Source organism: Protomyctophum bolini (genome assembly GCF_963924005.1).
Source record: "Protomyctophum bolini genome assembly, chromosome: 24".
In the NCBI taxonomy this organism is placed as follows: Eukaryota; Metazoa; Chordata; class Actinopteri; order Myctophiformes; family Myctophidae; genus Protomyctophum; species Protomyctophum bolini.
Window position 1 is genome coordinate 21,992,705 of NC_137885.1, and position 22,035 is coordinate 22,014,739.

Sequence of the window (22,035 nt, forward strand, 5' to 3'; positions counted from 1 at the left end):
ATTCTGCGCGGGAACCCCTTTTGGTGTTTAAAGCATTGTGTTATGCTTTAGCTATTGAAAAGATAGCAGATCTACAAGCTCATAGCACGGCACCGAGTGCCGCTATTTTTTGAAAAATCGTGAAAATGTAGTGCAAATCTTTGAATATATATTCTTTCAGAGCCAACGTCTTTTAACTCAAATCATTGCTTCTGGGGCGTTCCTGGAACAACCTATTTTCAGATGGGGGTCGGCGGCCAATTACATATATTTTCGGGGGTCCTTGAGATGAAAATGTTTGAGAACGACTGACATACGTAGAAACTTGGGTTTTTCAGAAAACTGGTCTAAATGGGTTAACCGTCAACTGTAACGATGACATCCATCCCTAACATGTTTGTGACAGCCCTATACCACTACCGACACCGACAGGTGGAACTTTATTAGAGCAAGATGAACAATATCTGGCCAACCAGGCTCTGTCTGCGATCAATGGAAACCATGGAAACGCTTGTTCTGTGTCCTCTCCCTATATACAATATGACTCTGGAGCAGAGCCTTTAGAGGCCCCTACTGCCGGTAATCCCACGCGTACTGTGAAAGTTATTGCTTCTGGAAAGTCTTAAGACACACACGCACACGCACACACACACACACACACACACACACACACACACACACACACAGCCTGTGCAAAGAAAAGCAACAGCGGTGGAGAGTAAATTAGTGCATTCATTTTACTCAAGTAATGTACTTTAACTAAGTACAAATTTGCAGCACTTATATTTCCATTTAGTTCATTTACTTTAAGTTACTTAAAGGGCAACTTCACCCCTTTTGCAACCATCATAATCGCAAGATATTGCAAGATCATAATTTTTAATGATGTTTGGGAGACAAGAAACAAATCAAATCAAAGTGTCTGTGATATCATGGACACTGGTCTCACTTCCTTCTTGGACTACATGTTGTCTCAGTATAGACAGCGCTCCCCTATCCACAAGGTGGGGTGAGTGCAGTAAAGCATTATGGTCAATTGTAGTAATCCAGCAGTGAGACCAGTGTACATGACATCACATCACAGACACTTTGAAATACTACAATATCTAAAAACACATATTACCCACATAAAACCCCCAGGAAAGTGTTTCTTGCCTCCCAAACATCATTAAAATGATGGCAAAAGGGGTGAAGTGGCCCTTAAAATACATCTGTTCCACTAAATCTCAAGAAGCAAATATTGTACTTTTTACTCCACCTAAAATTATTTGGCATGCTTTTAGTTACTACTTTGCAGATACAGATTACGAATACAAAACATGCATGCATTAACCATTTAAGCCCTATTTTATGTCTGTATTTAATTCCTGTATTTTATACCGATCTACGAGGCCTTTTACTTGTAATGTGTTATTGGTAGTTTAACTAAGTAAAGAATACCTTGAGAACTTCTTCCACCACTGCTCTCGAGACCAAAAACAAACGACCAAAAAAAAGAAAGAAACCGTGCAAAGCCTGACAAATGTACTGTATCTATTCTCGGTGTCTGAAAGCAAAACCATGTTGGTGCAACAGGGTTTTGTTTCTGTTGGAGTTCACCGGTAGACAAGCAGACACAGGCTACCAGGGGATATTTGTCACACTGAAAGCATTTCAAATGGTCTATTTTACCATTTTTATTCAGGCAGGAGTGGACAACAGGGGATTTAATTGCATCTCACTCCACCTTGGAAAAATGTTTCCAAAAGTACACAGGGAAGTGGCCCGAAAGCACAGTATTCCGGATGGTTAAATATCCCCAGTATGAAAGCACAATATAGATAGCTGAGGAGATGGGTTTTCAGTGTTGCCATGTCCGCTTCTTATAAGCGACTTTGGGCTTGTTTTTCTGTGAAGTCGCTTGTAAATATTGGTAGTTTGTGTGTAGTTGCTTATTTGGGCTTCATTACTAATGTCGGGTTATACCAGTTACATTTTCAAATTGTTTTAAAAGGGCAGCCATATAGTGGTCATAGTGAGCTCGCCTGAGATATGCGTTGCTCATGCAGTCCACAGCGGTAGTGTCATGGCGTAATACGAGAGCTTTGCCTGAATTCACAGACAAAGTCCTCGTCTCACAAGACATCCAGGTCCTACAGGAAAGCTGAACCAGCAGAACCAGAAGTCTCACGAGATGAGACTTCCCTTTAACCCCTAATTGCTACGCAAGTGCCGTAGAATGGCTGGTCACTGCTCCTAGTAGGGTAAATGCAGAGGACAAATTGTGTGCAAATATACGAAAGAACACCAAGGACTACTACTACTACTACTAAATCATAGAGAAAGTAAAAATAACGTATTTTGTGTTGTTTGTGTTTAATAGCAGATCAACGCATATAGGTCAAATGTGGCGTAGTCACTTCTTTTGAGCTTGTTTACATAGACTTGGTTGCTTATATCTCTCTCTCTATCAAACTGGCAACACTGATTGATAGTACACTCGCATAAAGTGATGTCTATCTCTGCAACCCTTTGAAATGAAAGGTGATTCAAGTTGCTCATTATGCTTGCATCACACATCACAGGAGCATGTACTCTACTGTATAGCACGCATGCACACACGTGTATACGATGTTTGATGGTGCTATACCACGGAGGAGAATCCCCCTTTGTGAATTAATTATCCTGGCTTTGATCTTTGCTTAGATGGGGAGGGGGGATTCAAAGCGATGACACTGCCTGTCACAAAGCAATTTTTTGGACCCCTGGGGCATCACGTGCGGACGTGCCCTATTTCTTTAGTTTTGATGTCAGTCATTTGAATGTTGTCGCACCTGCTGATGGGACAGGCAGATAAATTTGTGTCGTTAATTTCCATTGAGATCATGATGATTGCAATGTGATTCTATGTTTTGAGTCTGGTGTAGAGCAGTGGCTCTGAAAGGGGGATCTCAGGGACCCCCCGGGTTCCTTGGAGGGGTTTCACAAACATTGTGACAATAGCCCAACTACAAGCTCACAATGTCTTGCAGTGAGAGCTGGTAGACAGTTAAGCCAATTTCACAATATGTGGATCAACAGAGTCAAACTGAAGGCATTGAGCCTTCCTAACATTTCCTCTTACATTTCGACTTCAAGTGAATTCCTAGAAGTCGAGTCAGATTCATGAAACGTTGTTAAATAGGCAGAATTGTTCGTAAGTATATTCTTATGATGATAAATCCCAATCCTCGTAACTTGAAGGGGTGTGCCAGTTCATCCAAATTATCATAGGTAGACACCTCATCTATCCTAAATAGCATCCAAAAAAGAAAAATACATCGCATGGATGCACCTGGGACGTATCCTCAGTGATGTATCCGAAGGTCATCAGGGTTTCGGGTCTCACAACATCATACCTCTCACTTAGGTGACCCAGCCGGGGGTGATCAAGTCCCGTATACGTCAGGCTCCGCTTGTGGCTTGAATGTCCCTCCTAAAGGCCTCACCGTGGCTAATTACCATAGGAAACCGCCCCACCAATCCCTATATAATTAATGTGTAGATTATTAGGTGCCGGAGGTTGAGACATTTGAGAATCCTTGCTTTAATACAGCCAACGCTCGAGCTTGCGGCTGAATAGCACTGGTTTCCATGTGGCTTTGCGATATCAAATCCTCCTTGTAATGACTGCATTAGCATCCCTAAATGTGATGTGCTGTATTAAGCAAAAAGAAGAACTAGAATGAAAAAAAAAAGCGATGTACATAATTATTCTGCCCGCCCAACCATTCAGGCAATATCAGCATTCTAGCAAACAAAGTGGGGACCCCTCGGTCGCAGGACAAATGGATACAGTCGCCTACACATGCATTGTTACGGATTAGTGTGACAGATATGCTGGCGCGCACGGTATGTGTTCCTTGCTGTTTCTCCTGTGGCCCCCGCGTACAAGTGCAGGCGAAGCATTACTCAAGATGGGTGTTCCTAATGCAATCATCTACAGATAATGGTGGAGCGCATGTGCGATGAATGCTGCGGAAGGTGCCGCAGCATATGCATGTTGTGCGTGCGTGCGTGCGTGTGTGTGTGTGTGTGTGTAGGAAGATGGATGGAGATACGTTATGTGTATTCATGGTCCCTGAGAGAGCAGTTCCATGATCATTTAACTTCCCTTTAATGGATGGAATGGAAGAGGAAGGATTGTCTAGTTTGATTTGCAAAGACAATTAAAAAAGACAAATGGATTCTATTCCTGTGATTACAGTCATTAGTAAACAAAACATTTTTGTGCAGCTTAAAAAAAACTATACTTAAAATGTGCTTGTACTGGCTCTGGCAATTCTTAATTGACTAGGTGATGAATGTATTTTTAATAAATCCCTACGGTTCAATGTAATGAATCATTATGTAAAGAAAGTTAAAAAAGAAAAAAAAGACAGAGCGACACTGCAAATGTCAGATTAGGTGATTAAATAGCCATAATAAACCATAAATAAATCATAAAAAATAACAGGGCAACACATCATGATTTTAAAAAACCATGACACAAATAACACAACTTTCCTCTTGTGAAATTATGCATAAAAGGCACAATCAACCCCTCCACCCCTCCTCATCCCACTCCCCAAGGGCACCCCCGACGCGCTGAAACATTGCTTCTTTTAATTCAATCAATCTGAAGGAGACAAGTGGAGTCGCTTTGCGGCCACGGCTCGCATTCAGCCCTTCCATTCGTCATATAGCGCTCTGACGTCGCGCAGCCCCGCGCGTGACTTCTAATGAAGCCAATGGGATCTTAGAGAGAGGGCGGGAGGTTGGGGGGTGGCAATGGACAAGGGCCTGGGCTTCCGAGTATACGGCGGTGCTCATTTATCAGCGGACGCGTTTCGAATCCTTGCCCCGGGCGATGGGCTCAAGCCCCGTGGGGAATTCTGCTGGGGAAAAAAGCAAGAGAGCCCCTTTTGATGAGCCTGTAAGTCCAGCCCTGCACCTGGCTCTAATATGCATGGGTAAAAAAAATTAATAAAAACATAAAAGGACCAACACCAGCAACTACTGGAAAAAAGGAGAGAAACAGACTTGCAAAAGCTTTCATCTTTGTCCCATCTTGCCCATTGAATGTACCCCCAGTCCTTCATCCATCGGCACTGCTGGATGTTTGAAAAGAGGAAAAATAGGCTAATTGGAGCCTAAATGCAAACACTTGAGAACTTCACATGTCCTGCCATTGGCAATTCAGCAGATTGTCAGTGCATTATCAGAAACAGAACATTGTGTCAGTTAGAAAGGGGGGCATTTGCCACGGTGTTATATGTTAATTCTATTCAGATTTCCTGAATAGATTAGAGTTCCTCTGCTGGACACTTATTTTCAATAGTAATGGAATTAGCAAGGCTAATTTGTGAATAAAACATGCAGGGAAAACATGCATTTTCAGAAAACGTTCAGGAAAGATTAGGAAGAGTTGGAATGGTACATCTGTAGGCAGTTGGTTTTTGCCATGGTGGCTACAGTTTACCATTTCACTAAGGCGTGATCATTTAGCGAGAATGTAGTTCAAAAGGGACGTTCAAAAGTCACAACAGATAAATATATCGGAAAGTGATACGAGACTAAGCAGAAGAATGAATACGAAAAGATTATTCAAAAGACCAGTTCCGCTGGCTTCTGAGCAGCTTACAGTAGACATAGGACCAGAGACTCGGAGCTGAACTTCCTAGAATGTGTCCATTCCTTAATGCGACTAATAGGGACATCTCAAGGGTAACCCGACTGCCACGGCATTGTGATAATCCATCCACAAAGGATGCCGACAGGATTAAATCACTGCAACTGATAGGCAAACAAAAACCGGCGTACTCCAACAGTGACCCCTGCCTTGATCATTAGCAGAGTCACAAATCGAATGACCCAAGCATTTTCTACACTCTCAATCCAGACCTTGAAAAGGGGGGGGAAAGGACAGCACGGCTTTGGGTTTTCACGGTACAGCGATCCAAAGCGAAAACGGCAAGAGGGCAACGTGACATTCCTACCCTATAGTACCAGGAACTCCATACTCAAGGTCGTGCTGGGAGATCAAAATGTATTTACACGTATAGGACTGAATTCAAGCGAGGCTCTTAAAGAATGTGCACCGTTCCTGCACAACCAGAATCCAAGCCGGGCCATTTCTCTTTTCATTTCGGCGGTTTGGATGACAAAATATGCCTCACGGCGTTAAAGCACATTATGTGGAAACTGGAAACACATTCTCTCTCCCAACTCATAAACAAAAGGCAGACGTGAAGATGAAAGGTAACCGTTTTGCATTGTTTTTCGATGTTCAGGGTAGTTGCGACCAATCATGCTGAGTAATGACGGAACGCAGACGTGAAGGGGGGAGTAGGTTACCAAACCCATTACTTGTACCTTTTGTGGTAAAAGCGCTCAAACTTTCTTCTTTCCTGCCTTGATCTCCTAACACCCCACGTGGGGTGGGGTGCTCTCTGTAATCCGGTGCTGTTTACTTTGGGCCATTCATCACTCAAATAAAACATGTTATCGACTATTGAACCAACTGATTTCCCTCTTTACAGTATGTAGTAAAAACCTGCTGCGTGCCATAGACGTTCGGGTGACCGTGTTCCGCCCACCGATTCAGTCACTCGGTCAGTGACGGCGCTCCGTTCGGAGAATTGAAAGGCATCGCAGACTCCTCCCATTGACTTAAAGGCCATCCAATAAGGAACAAGTGGTGAGAAAGCGATGGGGGAAAAAGGCACTACTAGCACAGCGACTGAATATAGAGATGGCTTTGGTAAAAAAAAAAAGCAGCAGAGACCTACCTGAACCTCTCTTTGACACCACCTTCATGCAGTGGAGCACGGCAGCATGCAGCAGCTGCAGCAGCAGGAGAGCAACGGGAGCTTTCATGTTTCCACCAGTCCTACGAGAGAGAGAGAGAGAGAGAGAGAGAGAGAGAGAGAGAGAGAGAGAAAAGTTTCAGTGTCTCTGTCTGAAGCGAACCACTCATGCGTCGGCTGACCGGGAAAGGGGATCAAATGAATAATTACAGTGTAAATGGTTCGCGGATGATGAGCGGGGTTTCGGTTTTAATGTGCCGTCTGGTCAAGGCTCAAACGTTTAAACTCAATGATACGTGTTGAGAGCTAACAGAAAATGATACTTTATTACGCGGAGGGAAATGCCAGAGTTCAGGTCACTCACAGCATACTTTTCAGGATTCAAATGCAAACATTGCAGCAGATCTACAAGCTCGACACGCTCGTGGATCTGCTACTTTTGATGCGCTCGTGCAGACGCTGTGGTGTGATCAAGTAGGGCATTCATTAAGTGAAGAAATCACTTTTTTTTACATGCAAGCCTAAATATCAGACTGAATAGTATGTGTCAGAGGAAATTGTGGTGAAGTGGTACTAACAATCCATTTCTATAGCCTACATAGTAGTGCGGAAACTGGAAAGTATGGTCTGCAAAGCGTGTGTGAGCAGCTCCAGAACCAACCAAGGACAGAGTCGTGTCTTCACCATCACTGGCTTGTCCATTCAGTTGAACCCATTAAGACCAGATTCTACAAAATGTCTTCTAAATACTGACATGTTTCCATATCAGTGGTCCTCAAACGTTTTCATGTCAAGGATGCCCAAAATGATCTGTATTTGGAGAACTATAATCTGGCAAGGGAACACTGAACACAGGGAGGTTTAAATACACAAGACTAACTAGACACAGGTGCAACATAACTACAATCAACACATCATTGGCTGAGACTTAAACAGGACACAATGCAATAAAAGTAGTAAGTACACAGTTCAGTGACAACACATGACTGCTGTGCTCCTTTTATAGGGAGGGGACTGTAATAGGAACGTACCAGTTGACAGGGGAGTTTGAACAGTCAGAGTTAGACAAGCTCTAGTCTAGACTGTTATGCTTGATTTAGGCATGTCAATTTATTGTTTTCCTTTTTTTTTAATTACCTTTTTTGTGAAACACTAGCACTAGACACCTTCCTTGCAAGAAGAAAAATAAATCTGCATTCATCTTTGGTTGTCTATTCTGTACACCTAGCCCTCATCAAAATGAACTCTTTTATACAGTAAGAAAATACATTGAGGCAAAGGCTGTATTACAAATATGCACTGGCCAAGACGTAGGAGTATTAGACAAAAAAAAGGCTACCGACTGTCAGATACAAAATACAATAAAACAAAATAAATACTATAAAACTGAAAAGAACACTAATAAGATGAACTGTGAACTGTGTCAAAGCAGATGCAGCTATTAGTAAGCATCTCCATTCACCATCCTTTAATTAAAAAAGAAAGAATAAAAAAGTTTTGGATTGCAGGTCATTCCAGGCCCAATGTCAAAATCTCTCTGGCCCCAGCCCTGTCCACACACTCCAGAGTGCCTTGCTTAGACAGAGAAAGGCTGATAAGAAAGTAGAGTTTCTCTATATTTGTCTTTCTGAAAGAAAACCAAAAAAGAAGATTGTATAGTTAGGGAAGATAGTTAGTTAGTACAGTGACCATGGGGCTGTGTTCACGTCCACTATTCCACTGGAAATAACAAAGCTCAAAGGCAAAACTCTCTGTCTACCGAGCAATCTTCGTTCCTACTCTCACCTACAGTATGGTCACGTGTGGGTCTTGACCGAAAGAATAAGGTCGCGAATACAAGCGGCCGAAATGAGTTTTCAACGGGTGGCTGGCATCTCCCTTAGAGATAGAGTGAGAAGTTCAGTCACGTGAGAGAGACTCGGAGTAGAGTCGCTGCTTCTTCGCCTGGAAAGGAGCCAGCTTAGGTGGTTCAGGCATCTCGGGCGTCTCCCTAGGGAGGTCCTCTGGGAGGAGACCACGGAGCAGATCAAGGCGCAATTGGAGGAAACACATCGACTCAGGCCTTGGAACATCTCGGGATCCCCCAGGAGGAAGTCACTAATGTTGCTCTGGAGAGGGAAGTCTGGAGCTCTCTGGTGGAGCTGTTGCCTCTGCGACCCGACTACGGATAAGCGGTTGAAGATGGATGGATGGAACCTGCTTCCGGTCTCCTAAAACGGTGGTCACATACCATGCAGATATGGGAAGTACACCAGAGATGGCATGTCTTTCTTTCTTTTTTGGCCTTGGCCCAGAGCCAGGCCCCTGTACCGTTCTTCCTGTTTATCCCTGACACACGCCACGGTGCATGGCCGCAAGTGGCGTCCAAGAACATGTGGCACGACTCGAGAGTTGACTTTGAAGAAGTGCATAGTGTGAACAGGAAGGGAGAGAAGATGCCAGCATACCCGTCAGGCCCCAGTCTTATGCCCGATATTTGGTTGTATGCAGGTGTCGTGCAGCAGAAATAGACAATCTGCAGTGCAAGCTCGTAGATCCGCACCCACACATGAAGTATAACTCAGGCTTAAAGGGATATTTCACATTCAAACTATGGTCTACGTCTATATGGTCATTTAAACGCATTATAGGTGGGAACCCCTTTTTGTAACCTATACCCTTCAGGACGGGAACCCATTTTGGTACAGTATATATGTACAGTATATAGCGACATAAATGTTTTGTAATTTTTAAATATACTTGAAGACTTTCAGAAAACTTCGGCCTCAGTCCTAAATGGGTTAATGTCTACTCTGGCTTTTGTTTGATTCAGTATTTTAGATATTTGAAATTAATTTGATCAGACATGCCCAATCCTATACAAACCCATAGTAGTGTCAAATTGAATAATTTAATCTATTATCATGGTTAAAATGGAGTTTGAAGTTACAATAGATTTGTATAGGGAGGTGTAGCGTATCTGCTAAATTTAATATAAGGAACGCTCCTGCTGAAAATAAAATGCTCGCACACTGAGCGCTCCAATGTGATGCTTTTTGTACAACAATTATCTGTGACGTTTCAAGCACAAGGCCCTTCTTCAGACTCAGTCAGACTCAAACTAGCGGATTTGAATGGTAAATGGTGCATTTATATAGAGCCTTTATCCAAGGCGCTTTACAGAGAGATTGTGCATTACATTCACCCATTCATACACCGATGCCGGAGGAAACCATGCAAGGCACCAACCTGCACATCGGGAGCAATTAGGGGTTCAAAGTCTTGCTCAAAGACACTTCGACACTAACTCTGGGGGAGCCCGGGTTTGAACTGGGAACCTTGCAAATGCCATCCGGTCACTCTACCATTGAGCCACTGCCGCCTCCCAATGCCATCAATGGTCGTCGCTCAGCACCTGCCCGAACTTGGGTCGGGGATGTGCATGTCGTACGTGCTCTCTTTTCCTGATAAAATGAATATCAAATACTGAATCAATAAACTTAAAAACTGCCTGGGCTGTTCAGAGGAGACCAAACATGAAAGTGAAATTTCCCTGAAACCCATCCATCACCCTGCAACCCTACACACTGTGGTCAAGCAGTCAGATAGATCCAGTCAGTAATCCAGGCCACCAGGCCCATCCACCTGCATCTCCGTTAGCCTTTTCTCCCAGCAGGGGGGCCCGTATGATGTACAAGGTGCAGGAGAAATCAAAGGACCTGATCCACAGAGAGAGAGAGAGAGAGAGAGAGAGAGAGAGAGAGAGTAGGCCTGGTGGTGAGAGCGTGTGGAGGATGGATGGCGTCATCCGCTCCTTATCTGCGGTAGGTGGAACTCGCAGGAAGTAGAGAGCACGTTAGTTCAACCTGGAGGTTTTTGGAGAAGATGGCAGGGCGTTCGTTCCAACATGGGCTGTGTGTTTTACTCAACTAAAGATTACAGTTGATTTTGTCGACTGAAATGTGCCTTGGCGGGCCTTGATGCCTGATATCACTCTTGGTTGAACTCTGAAAACAGATCTACAAGCTCACAACACATCGCGCTGCAACGTGTTGTGAGCTTGTAGATCTGCAACCAAGCATACAATGACTTGTCTTTTGTTGACAATTGTCAGTATATTTAGTCTTAGTTTTAGTCATAGCTTTGTTTTTATTACATTTTCGTGAAAAAAGGTAATCGATTAAATCAACACTGGTGAGAATGTCATGGTACAGTGCAGGGCGACCCCCGTTCATAGATGTATAAACCTGAGGGCTGGTCTGGTGGGGCGTCCACAAAATGAGGAAGGCTCAGGTCCAACTACAGATGTCAATTAGTCAAGTCAGTGTCAATTATCTAATGTAATCCTGGGCGCTTCTTTTCACCTGACAGGGGGGAGTTTCCCCGGTTGGACGTAGCGCGTGGAAGGAACACGTTATTCCAACCACTTCCTTTCCCCTCCATCAGGAGGAGGCAGTATAGAGACCAGGATTACTGCATGTTTTTTTGTGAGGGTACCTATCCTAGGCCAGGGGACACAGGGAGAACATGCAAAACATCTGTGTTTTCTTTGTCGTCGCTGTTGCCCGGTCAACACAGGCAGCAGCGTCAGTACTCCCGACCGCGTCTCCCAAAAACACCACGACGCCATCGATCGATTGGCCAATTCAATCAGGAGCCCCTCTGTGCTCAGGGCCTCGCTTAATGAAGCAGCAGGGAAAACAACTAAATAAGCTCTCATCTCGCACAGCGGGCCCTTTCGCCGGTTCTGTCAATAACAGTCGGGGACAGGAGCCATCATTCCGGCAGAGTGTCACTCACGCAGGTGCACCACGCGATGCTCATAGGGAATGCAGAGTGCTCTTATCGCATGAAGGAGTTCCGTCAAAGGAAAAAGGTTAGGCCTATCACAACTTTTATTATGATGTCAAACAAGTTCACGTAAACCCAAGTGTCCCTATTCTGAAGTGAACATTCAGCAAATATACAAGCTCAGAATAACACATCGCAACAACACAACGCGTTCTGAGCTTGTTATAGATCGACTGTATTCTGAAAAGATATTTGATGTAGTGGGAGAAAAGGAAGGGACCCGAATGTATCAAATGCAGCTTCGCGCAGCTTGTAGATCTGCAACTTTTGATACCTGAAAAGCAACAGTTTTGGACACCCGACGGAGACAATATGGGGTTTATAATGGCCAGAGCCGGATTAACACCCCAGGGGGACCCTGGGCACAAGCTCCTTCATTCTGGCCCAAGAGTGGAGAACGGGTGTTTCCATGGAGCTAAAAAACAATAAGAACAACAAAAAAGGGGCCGTTTCATGCTCTGGAAACAGGCCCAGAGTAAAGCATATGGTAGATCCGGGCCTGGTAATAGCCAAATGTTAACTTAATTTTGTCATTAAGCCAGCATTAGAAGTAAAAGGGTTTTGACACGAAAACCTCTGGTGCTACCGCCACCATAGACCAGTGCTTTAAATAAAATGCAAAATTAAACAGGTTAGTGAGAATCGGCTATAGGTTATGTGATCATCGTCCATTTAAGAGTCTTTAAATGTTCTAAAACATTCCTACGTGGTTTTGCCTCTCACAGGCTCCAAGTGGTTAAGTCAAAATACATGAGCAAAATGTTGAGGGCAAGACTTTTTATTTTCCCCAGCAGGTGACAGCACTTTGCCCTGATGAGTTCATTCCCTTGCCCTGCAGCCACCCGCTGCCTACTGCATGATTACAATACAGACCCATCTCCCACTCCACGCACCCCCACAGAGACTCCCCACTGATCACTTACACGCACACTGTTTTCTATAGTTCAGTGCTTCCCAAACTTTTCCAGGACCCCCAGTTTGACATGCATATTAGTCTACAGACCCCCATTTAATGGCAATTTCCAATTTAGGTCTTTAGCAAATGTTCTTATTGAAAGGGGACTCTTACAACACGCAAGATGAGAGTGAATGGCATGAGCACTGGTCAACAAACGACATGAAAAAAGGTGCGCAAAGACTTTGGACAGTAAGCACACATACTGCTAGAAGTTTTCCGAGAAACGGGGAACGAGTCTGCAGTCACGACTGAGGAGGCAAGGTCATTGTTGAGCTCACGTTGATGAGATGGAGGTCAGCCTGGCTAATGGCTAATGCTTTTAGTTTATGTCAGCAGCAATGACCTAGAGCAGTGGTTTTCAACCTTTTTCATATCAAGGCCCAGTATTTATTCAGCATTTTAGCCTTGCAGACCCAAAAAACTAGAACTACATACTTAGGTTACTTTCCACCACTGCCAACAAGCCACAGAGGCGCAAATAGGTTCCATGGTGAGAGGCCAAAACCAAAACGTGGTGACATTACCTTGTTCCGAAAACCGTCCAAGGACTTATTGTATACTGTAACATCAGCTCTTGTTCGCTCCAACCAATGGCACCCACACTAGGAGCGAAAACACTACATGCCGCCATGTGGAAAAATCTTATCTTTTTAATTAGTTTCCCATGTTGAGTTTGCGAGGCTTGCAACAATCCGCACTGTAGAAAGTGCTACTCGGTCGCATTTGCGTCTTTCATTTGAAGCGATGTCGCTGCCAGAAACAACTGAATCAACCGTTTGTGCTCGTATAGGATCACCACGCCTCTCATAGATTTTCTCCGCAGATTGCTACACGTCAAAGGAGGGAAGGTTAAAAATGTGCTCTCGCGATACGGCTACGGTCGGTGTAAATCTGCTCGATGCTCGAGTATTTCTGCTTATTACGCTGTTCAAATATGCCTCCTCTGTGAGATACCAGAGGAGCAAATAACACATGCGAGTGTGTGTGTGTGTGTGTGTGTGTGTGTGTGTGTGTGTGTGCTATTTTCAGCTTTAGAGTTAAAACAAATGGGGAAAAAAGGCATCTAAAATGTTCATGTACTCACAAGTATAGTGATAAAAACCTGTACGTGCGTGCGTGCGTGTGTGCATGCGTGTGTGCATGCATGCCTGTGGGCACACAATGTGCACGCGTGAGTGTTTGAGATGTCTACCTTTCTTGCATTCAAATGGACTTCCCATTGTTGAAACACGCTCGTGTGACCCTTGTGACTTAGTTATCTGTTCCCAGTACGTCTTTGATGCATGACCTAACTGAAGGATGTGGATGTAGTTACAGCATTGGCTGCCTCAACAATCGCAAACTAATCAGGCTATATGGGATCAGTCTCGTCTTGTTTTCTACTCTTTTCAGTGAATATTTAATAGTGCAAAAACTTTGATCGTGTATACCCAATTATTTCAGTCAACCAACCAACATATTTTCAGCCTGCTAGCTTTGAATTATACATTTGTTGCTGTCGGGCAGAAAGGTCGTAGCTCCATGTTATCTCAACTTTTCTGCTTTCTGTAAATCAATGGCAGCTACTTTGTCGTACAAGAATGCCTACAAATAGCAGATCTATAAATCTATCGGTCTGTGGGTTTTTTAACCCATTCTGACCTGAGATCAGATTCATACGAGGTTTCCACTGGACACACACTGGTCTCATTAATCCATTCTGACCTGAGATCAGATTCTAGAAAAATGTCAGTCGTTCTTCGATTTTTCAAAAATAGCAGACCTACAAGCTCATATCGCGCCACTCGGTGGCGCGATATGAGCTTGTAGATCTGCTATTTTTCAATAGCTAAAGCATAACATGATGCTAACACCAAAATGGGTGCCCGGTCAGAATGGGTTAAATAAATATTTAACCAATGAAATGGAATTAACTGGAGCTTGTGACTAAATAATATTTGTTTTTCCATTGGAACACGGTTTGCACGCACACACGCACGCACACACACACAAAGGACTGCACCAAATGTATACACTGTAATAAGCTGCACCCTCTCACAGGTTCATATCTCACAGGAATTACAAACCACCAATTATTTGTGGTGGGATTAGCCCCCTCGTCATAAAGCTGGCAATCCCCCATTGATGGGGGTGAGGGAGAGACGATACACAGCATGCTGCAATACAGTGGTTCTCAAAGTGGGGTCCGGGGACAAGTACATCTGTTCTTTTTAAGCATTAAAAAAAAGGAAAAAATCATCTACTTCTGTAGCTGCCTGGCACAAAACATTTTCAGACGGTGGTCCGTGGTCAAATCTATATTAATTTTGGGGGTCCTTGTTGAGAGAATGTTTGAGAGAACCACTGCTTTAATGTGCTATAGATAGACAGACTTTTTGGAGGAGGCCCCTGGGCATGCAGGACTCGACGCCATGCAGTGATCCAGCCCTGCTGCTTCCAAAAGAACTGATCCAGAAGAGAGAGAGGAGAAAAGAAACAAACAGAAAAGGAAAACAAAACTCAATCAATGGGTTTTTCAAGAGGACAGCTTGTCCAAAAGGTGTCGTCAGGTGCCTCTCATCAGCCCTCTAATTGTTTTCTCCCCGGTCGGTATCCTCTCCTGTCCCCCTGCCCTATAGCGCTGCACTGATGGTGTTTACACCTCACCGGACTCCAGTGAAATTCAATTACTTATCCGGAGCTTTGAGAAATAAAATGGGGCATTGTCTCAACACTCCAGGGGCCTCCCGGAGTCATCCCAGAGGAATGCATCAGCCCTCTCTCTCTCTCTCTCTCTCCCCCCCTCTCTCTCTCTCTCTCTCTCTGTGTTTTTCTCCCTGTTTCTCTCACACACGATTTTCGACAATCAAGGTTTTTCAGGCTTTTTACTGCATTACTACTTGCTTGCCAGGTGGTGATGGCCGATGCTGATTTATACATCATTCCGGTGTCATTCTCTCTCTCTCTCTCTCTCTCTCTCTCTCTCTCTCTCCCCCCCCCTCATATCTCAACCACCTCTTCAATCCCACTTCTCCCGCCATCATATCTCCAGCAGGAAAATAATATTTTACTCGCATACGGTCTCTCACAACGATCCATCCACTCCACACTGAATTATTCCATCAGATTATCTAATAACACTATGTGCTGGGTGATGACTTCAAATCAATATCACCATTAGTTTACTAAAAAAATAGTAGATAGGCTATTTTCAACACGCCACCACAGTACAACAAAGTATATACTACATACAGAGATGACTCAATCAATTTCGGCGAAAAAAAAAAAAAAAAAAAATACAATTCGATTTCATCATGTGAATATGTTTATATAAGAATTGCCCGGCCAGGACAAAGTGCTTTTACATGGATAAGAAAACAATGAAATTATTCAATTTACGTACAGGATTTCAGGGACTCCCTGGGACCCTTGAAAGGGTTCCAGGGGGTGTTCCCCAGCTAAATCATTGATAGTTTGGAACTTGGATCTGCAACGCTGAGTGTACAAATGGTACCTCCAACTTAAGTGTACGTAATGGTCCAGTGTGCAAATTGGGATCCCATAAATTCATAAACAAATGAAAACCACATCAAATGGGGGTCCGTGGCTTAATGCATATCAAACTGGGGGTTCGTGGAATTAACCCATTCTGACCGGGAACCCATTTTGGTGTTTGCATCATGTTGTGCTTTAGCTATTGAAAAATAGCAGATCTACAAGCTCATAGCGTGCCACCGAGTGGCGCGCTATGAGCTTGTAGGTCTGCTATTTTTGAAAAATCGAAGAACGACTGACATTTTTAGAATCTGTTCTCAGGTCAGAATGGGTTAATCAGACCAGTGTGTGTCCAGTGGAAACCTCGTATGAATCTGATCTCAGGTCAGAATGGGTTAAAAAAAGGTGGAGAAGCACCGCTACGACAGAAACGCTTGGTTAGAGTGTGTTAAACCCGGGGGAGCGGCTCATTTCCATTTCATAGCCTCAATCAAAACAAACCAGGCATTATGTACGGATGAATGGTTTGAACAACTTCCAAATAGGTTGTTGTTTTGCATGTACAGTACAGGGTCATTCTGCTCCTCATTTGTAACATAGCCTGCAGGCTTGGATCCAACACCCAACACCTCTCTTAGTTTGTGATCACTGTGGTTGTCATACTTTTCTCATGTCAAGGACCCCCACCACCACCGCACCCTCCATGTATTTGGCCTTGGACCCCCCCATCAGAAAATATTTTGTGTCAGGAGGGACCCTCAGTTTACTGTATCAAAACGTAATCTACAGTCTGTAAAGTACACTAGAACTAGCACTAGAAGGGAGAGTTATTATATAGCACTATAGCACTACTGTATGCACCATTTAAATAATATATATATACACACACACACACACACACATGTATATATATATATATTATACATGTATATATATTATAAACATATATACAGTATATATAAACAAGCGAGTCCACACCACAACTACACTGACAGTAGTGAATCATATTATATATACTAATACTAGTTATAGTTCTTGGTGTGAACAGTCCTTAAGTACGGTTATGGCTGACCTAAATTGGGTTTCCTAACCCATACTGTATGTAGAACATGGATTCCAGAATGCACAATGCGTGGCTATAAATTGCTATGAATTTGTGTCAGCGCGCGCAGGATGAAAGCAAGACAAGGTATGCTCGCTTACACATATTATTTCCCACATACCCCTCCCCCCACAATCTATTACAGCTCAAGACCCAGAAGAGAAATGAAGACGTTTGCCCGGGACCCAAACTATAGTGAAAATAGTAGCTCTACAAGCTCTAGCAGATCTACAAGCTCAGATCTACAAGCTCACAATGTGTCACGTGTGTAATTGATAGAAAATAAGTCATTTCTGGGGGCGAACTGTAACGCTGAGAAGGTACACAAAGTTCCATTAGCGTTGGTGTAAAGTAACTAAGTAAATGTGCTCAAGTACTATAGTATACTTGAGTACAATGTTGAGGTATTTTGCTTGAGTATTTCAGATTTTCCAATATTTTTACTTCTACTCCACTACATCTAAGAGGCAAATATTGTACTTTTACTCCACATACATTTTTTGAAAACTTTAGTTACTAGTTACTTTGTAGATTGTGATTATTACAAAACTTACATTAACCACTTCAGCCCTATACACTTTGGACATTTGAAAATAGCTGATCTACAAACTCACAATGTGTCGCGATGCGACGCATTGTGAGCTTGTAGATCTGCTATTTAAAAAAGATTTGTAAGTTTGACCAGATGAAGAGCCTTGGCTCGAAAACGTCGTCAATAAAAGTTATCCTTTGGAGCATACGAGTGTGCGGGTTCCCTTCTCTTTTCATACATTTATACGGGACATTCTTTATAATCAGTAATTTTACTTTTGGTAATTTAAGTACATTTTGATACCAATACTTTTTATCAGATCGATTATTACTTCTATCTGGCAGTATTGATACTGTTACTCGAGTAAAACATGCTAGTACTATACCATTGTATACTCATAGTTGCAGAGCAGAAAGGGTCCAAATCTGGACCCGACGTTGAGACCCAGTGATTTAGACGCATGTTGTTGTTGGAACAGATGTGAGGTCTGGTGTTTAATCGTCATCCTAGTTTCTCTGAGGCACTAAATGTGTTGCTACTTATGTCTCTATTTACCTTGCCGTTTGTTGACTAGGGTCCACGGCTCCCTCCGCATACTCCGCGTCTTGCACTTGTAAGTCACTCTGGATGAGAGCATCTGCTAAATGCCTAAATCGTAATTGTTGCAAATTGTCTTGCTATTTTCGTTTTTCTGCCGTAGTGGTGTGGAACCGGCGGGCCTAAATAGGAAATAAATTCCCCCGCACATTTAGTTTGCCTTTTGATAATGACCGCGTTTATCTAGGTTAGAGAGAAGACGGTTAACCCATTCTGAACGGGAACCCGTTTTGGTGTTAGCATCATGTTATGCTTTAGCTATTGAAAAATAGCAGATCTACAAGCTCATAGCGCGCCACCGAGTGGCGCGCTACGAGCTTGTAGGTCTGCTATTTTTGAAAAATCGAAGAACGATTTGAAGAACCATTTTTAGAATCTGATCTCAGGTCAGAATGGGTTAATCAGACCAGTGTGTGTCCAGCGGAAACCTCGTATGAATCTGATCTCAGGTCAGAATGGGTTAAAAAGCAACAGCGTGAACGGTTGCGGGAAAAGAATAAATACACATATTTGAGTGGTGCCATCGAGAACCTTCACAGACTAGACGGCCGTGAAATCTCAATTAAATCGGGACTGAGACCTCATGTAACTGCAGTCATTTACATTATCGGCGGCACACTGGAAACTCAGAACTCACTCTGAATCCGATGTGTGCCTCGTCAGCGGCAGTTGCGCGAGCCAATTTCTTTCATTCCTAATTAAATTAGTCGGACTGACGTTTCATTTAGTGGAGCGCGTTGGATGAAATGATCACGGATAAGATGTATCACTGATAAGATGTTCCCATGTGATAAAGACTGTTTGCACACATAAAGCAACAGTTTTATCTGACTACAGCGCATCCTGAAATCATATTATTGAATGCATGAGAGAAGCAGCTATAGAGTCCAATGCCAGACAAAACATTGCCGTTCTGCAGTGGTCGGAAGTAACTGAGGTACTTTATTTGTCCTGTTGCACTGCCCATTTGTAATCTGGCGTTTAATTTTAACAGGTTCCTTTTTCTTCTCCTCTGCGTCATCAGTGCCCATACCCTAGGTGGGGTTGGCAAAAGGGCCTTTCTGTGTGGAGTTTGCATGTTCTCCCCATGTCCCCAAGGCCAGGTACCTCACAAAAAACATGCAGAAAATTCTGGTCTCTAAACTGCCTCCCCCTGGACGCCTGATGGAGGAGAAATTAACTGGTTGGAATAACGTGTTCCATACAACCAGGGAAACTCCCTGTTACTGTGCCGTGTAAAAAATGACATTATAAACAGTGAATTGGCAAACTAGCAACTGACCACACCACTAGCCCGCAACGGATTACAACACAAATGTGCAGTTGAGCACAACACAAACAGAACGGCAGAGCACGGTACTCACAGATGTGCCACTTTACTCAATTCACGCCAGCATTAATTCATCCCTCGATAGCGCATTGCCAAGGTTTTATCGCGCGTAACACTTACTTTGAAGAGTCAAATATCCGTAACCGGATGTTACAATGACAAACTGCTGTGTGTGGCGTTTGGTGGGCTAGGGTACCTTCGTGTTCCTCATTTCTGGCGGACTCCGTGTTAAAGACACACACACACACACACACTAAAAACGTGAATACAGACGCACACACACACACACGTACACACGCACGCACGCACACACACACACACACACACACACACACACACACACACACGTCAACTTTTTACAATGCGTTAGTTAGAATGCAATTTCTGCGTTCCGGTGGCCGCAGGAGCGTTTTTGAAAGGTGACACGACATGAGTGTGCCGACACATCAAACGAGTGATGCAATGGCTCGTCAATGCCCCAACACCAGTATGACATAACAATGACAATGTGTTGTGCACATACCTAGTTGTGTGAATACCTATACCTACACATCCAATTATTATTTGTTGTTGTTGGGGTATTTGCAGAGTACAATGGAACATGATTCGGATTTTTCTCCTCTGCATTTCCCCATCCTAATTAATTGGTGTAGTGGACACTATTAATAGTGCCCATGAATCTGTGAAATTATGGAGCATTTGTATTTATTTCTTTTTTGTTCCATGATTGTATATTGATGTAACTTCCCAGCGTGCTAGAGCAAAGCAGAGCAGAGCAGAAAGGAAGTCACATGGACGTGATATATGCTGCTCTCTGTTGATGAAATCACACAGGGTTGGCTGGCCAGGGCCAGTGGTCAAGTTGAAAGATAGTCTCCCATAATGAAACCATGGTGTACACAAATGTACTCTCTGTCTTGCGCGCACACACACACACACACACACACACACACACACACACACACACACACACAACACTATACAACTGACATGCACATGGAAGTCTTAGCGATCGTGTCCAATTTCAAAGTCCCATTCCCAAGCTCTCGCGGGGCGAACCTCCTTCCTGTGGCTGTCGGGATGTCAAGAAAATAAGGCCGACATTAAAGGAACGGGGCCTTTCTCATTGGATATTCCAGTTCAGGGCTGATGTGGGGGGGGGGGGGGGGGGGTCAGGGGAGAGAGGCTGGTTGAATCTCTGAGAGAGGAGCCGGTGGTGAAAGGAGAAGAACGGATGGATGAATGGATGTTGAGAGACAAAGATAAGAGAGAGGAAGAGAACTAAGGAGGTATAGCATTAGCCACTGAGATGGTCTGTTGGCATGTAGTTGGCTAGCTGGGTTGCACAGAGGGACACGCATGTAAAAGAACCTAGGAAACCATACTGTCAGTGCACTATAGCTTTATGTTTCTCATTCCATTAAACCACTTTCAATCTGGCATCTCTGTTTTGGAAATGTCTTGTTTGCAATTACAGTATGTATTTGTATGCCAGTGGTGAAGCTCTGAACTGAATTTCGTTGTTTCGTGCAGAGAGAGAGAGAGAGAGAGAGAGAGAGAGAGAGAGAGAGAGAGAGTATAAAGAGTGCATGCATTTGCTATTACTATCTCTGGCAGGACATCATTTTTTTTATAGTTTCACAAGATAATATTACTCAAAGTTTACACGTTTATTTTATTGTTTTATCTTGATTGTTTTGTTCCACTTTTGCTTTGGCAATGTAAACGTATGTTTTCTAATGCCAATAAAGCTCCTTTGAATTGAATTGAATTGAATTTAGAGACTCTCACACGCACAGGCACACACACAGTATATAAAACATAATGTCAGTTCTGGGTTGTTTTTAAAGGAATGCAATTGCCACATAATAAAATGACTTGCATACATAACATAACAAAAATAGCTCATAGTACAAGCTCACAGCGGATCACAATGCAACACATTATGTGCTTGAAGCTGGGCTATTTTGGCTGAAGATTAGTCATCCTTCCTTTGCGACTCTCTCTCACTCTTGTAGTGAGAGAGAGTTGAGTGAACTGAGTTGTGCAACTCTGTGTTGCACAACCCCAGAACATTCATACCCCCATGAACACGCCCAGGGGGGGCCGAGCCACCCCGCGTCCGAAACGGTTGAGAAATGACAGTTACCGTGTGGGCGTCCCCAGGGGGTCCCTCTACTGTACTATACTGTACTCATGTAATGGCTGATAAAAACTCAGATTCCCATCATACACCTGTGCACAGTGAAGCTCAACAACGCCACTTTGTCACCTGTTGGTACTCTAAACATACAGACAGACAGACAGACATTGCTGTTCCTTGGAGTGGCTTCACCACTCAAAAAATGTGTGTGGTTGCATCCAGCAACCTCACACTATACTTCCACCTGCACCTACAACACTGATTGCACACCAGGGCTGTCACAA

General features: G+C 43.6%; 1 protein-coding gene across 1 annotated transcript in view; it reads right to left on the reverse strand.

Moving 5' to 3' along the window:
• Positions 1-22,035, reverse strand: part of LOC308311992 (interleukin-1 receptor accessory protein-like 1) — a 414,337-nt gene that overhangs the window by 374,628 nt on the left and 17,674 nt on the right. The window contains exon 2 of the mRNA XM_080758824.1: positions 6,768-6,868. Coding sequence (XP_080614950.1) covers positions 6,768-6,855 — 88 coding nt within the window. The 5' untranslated portion in view covers positions 6,856-6,868. The remainder of the gene's footprint in view (positions 1-6,767; positions 6,869-22,035) is intronic.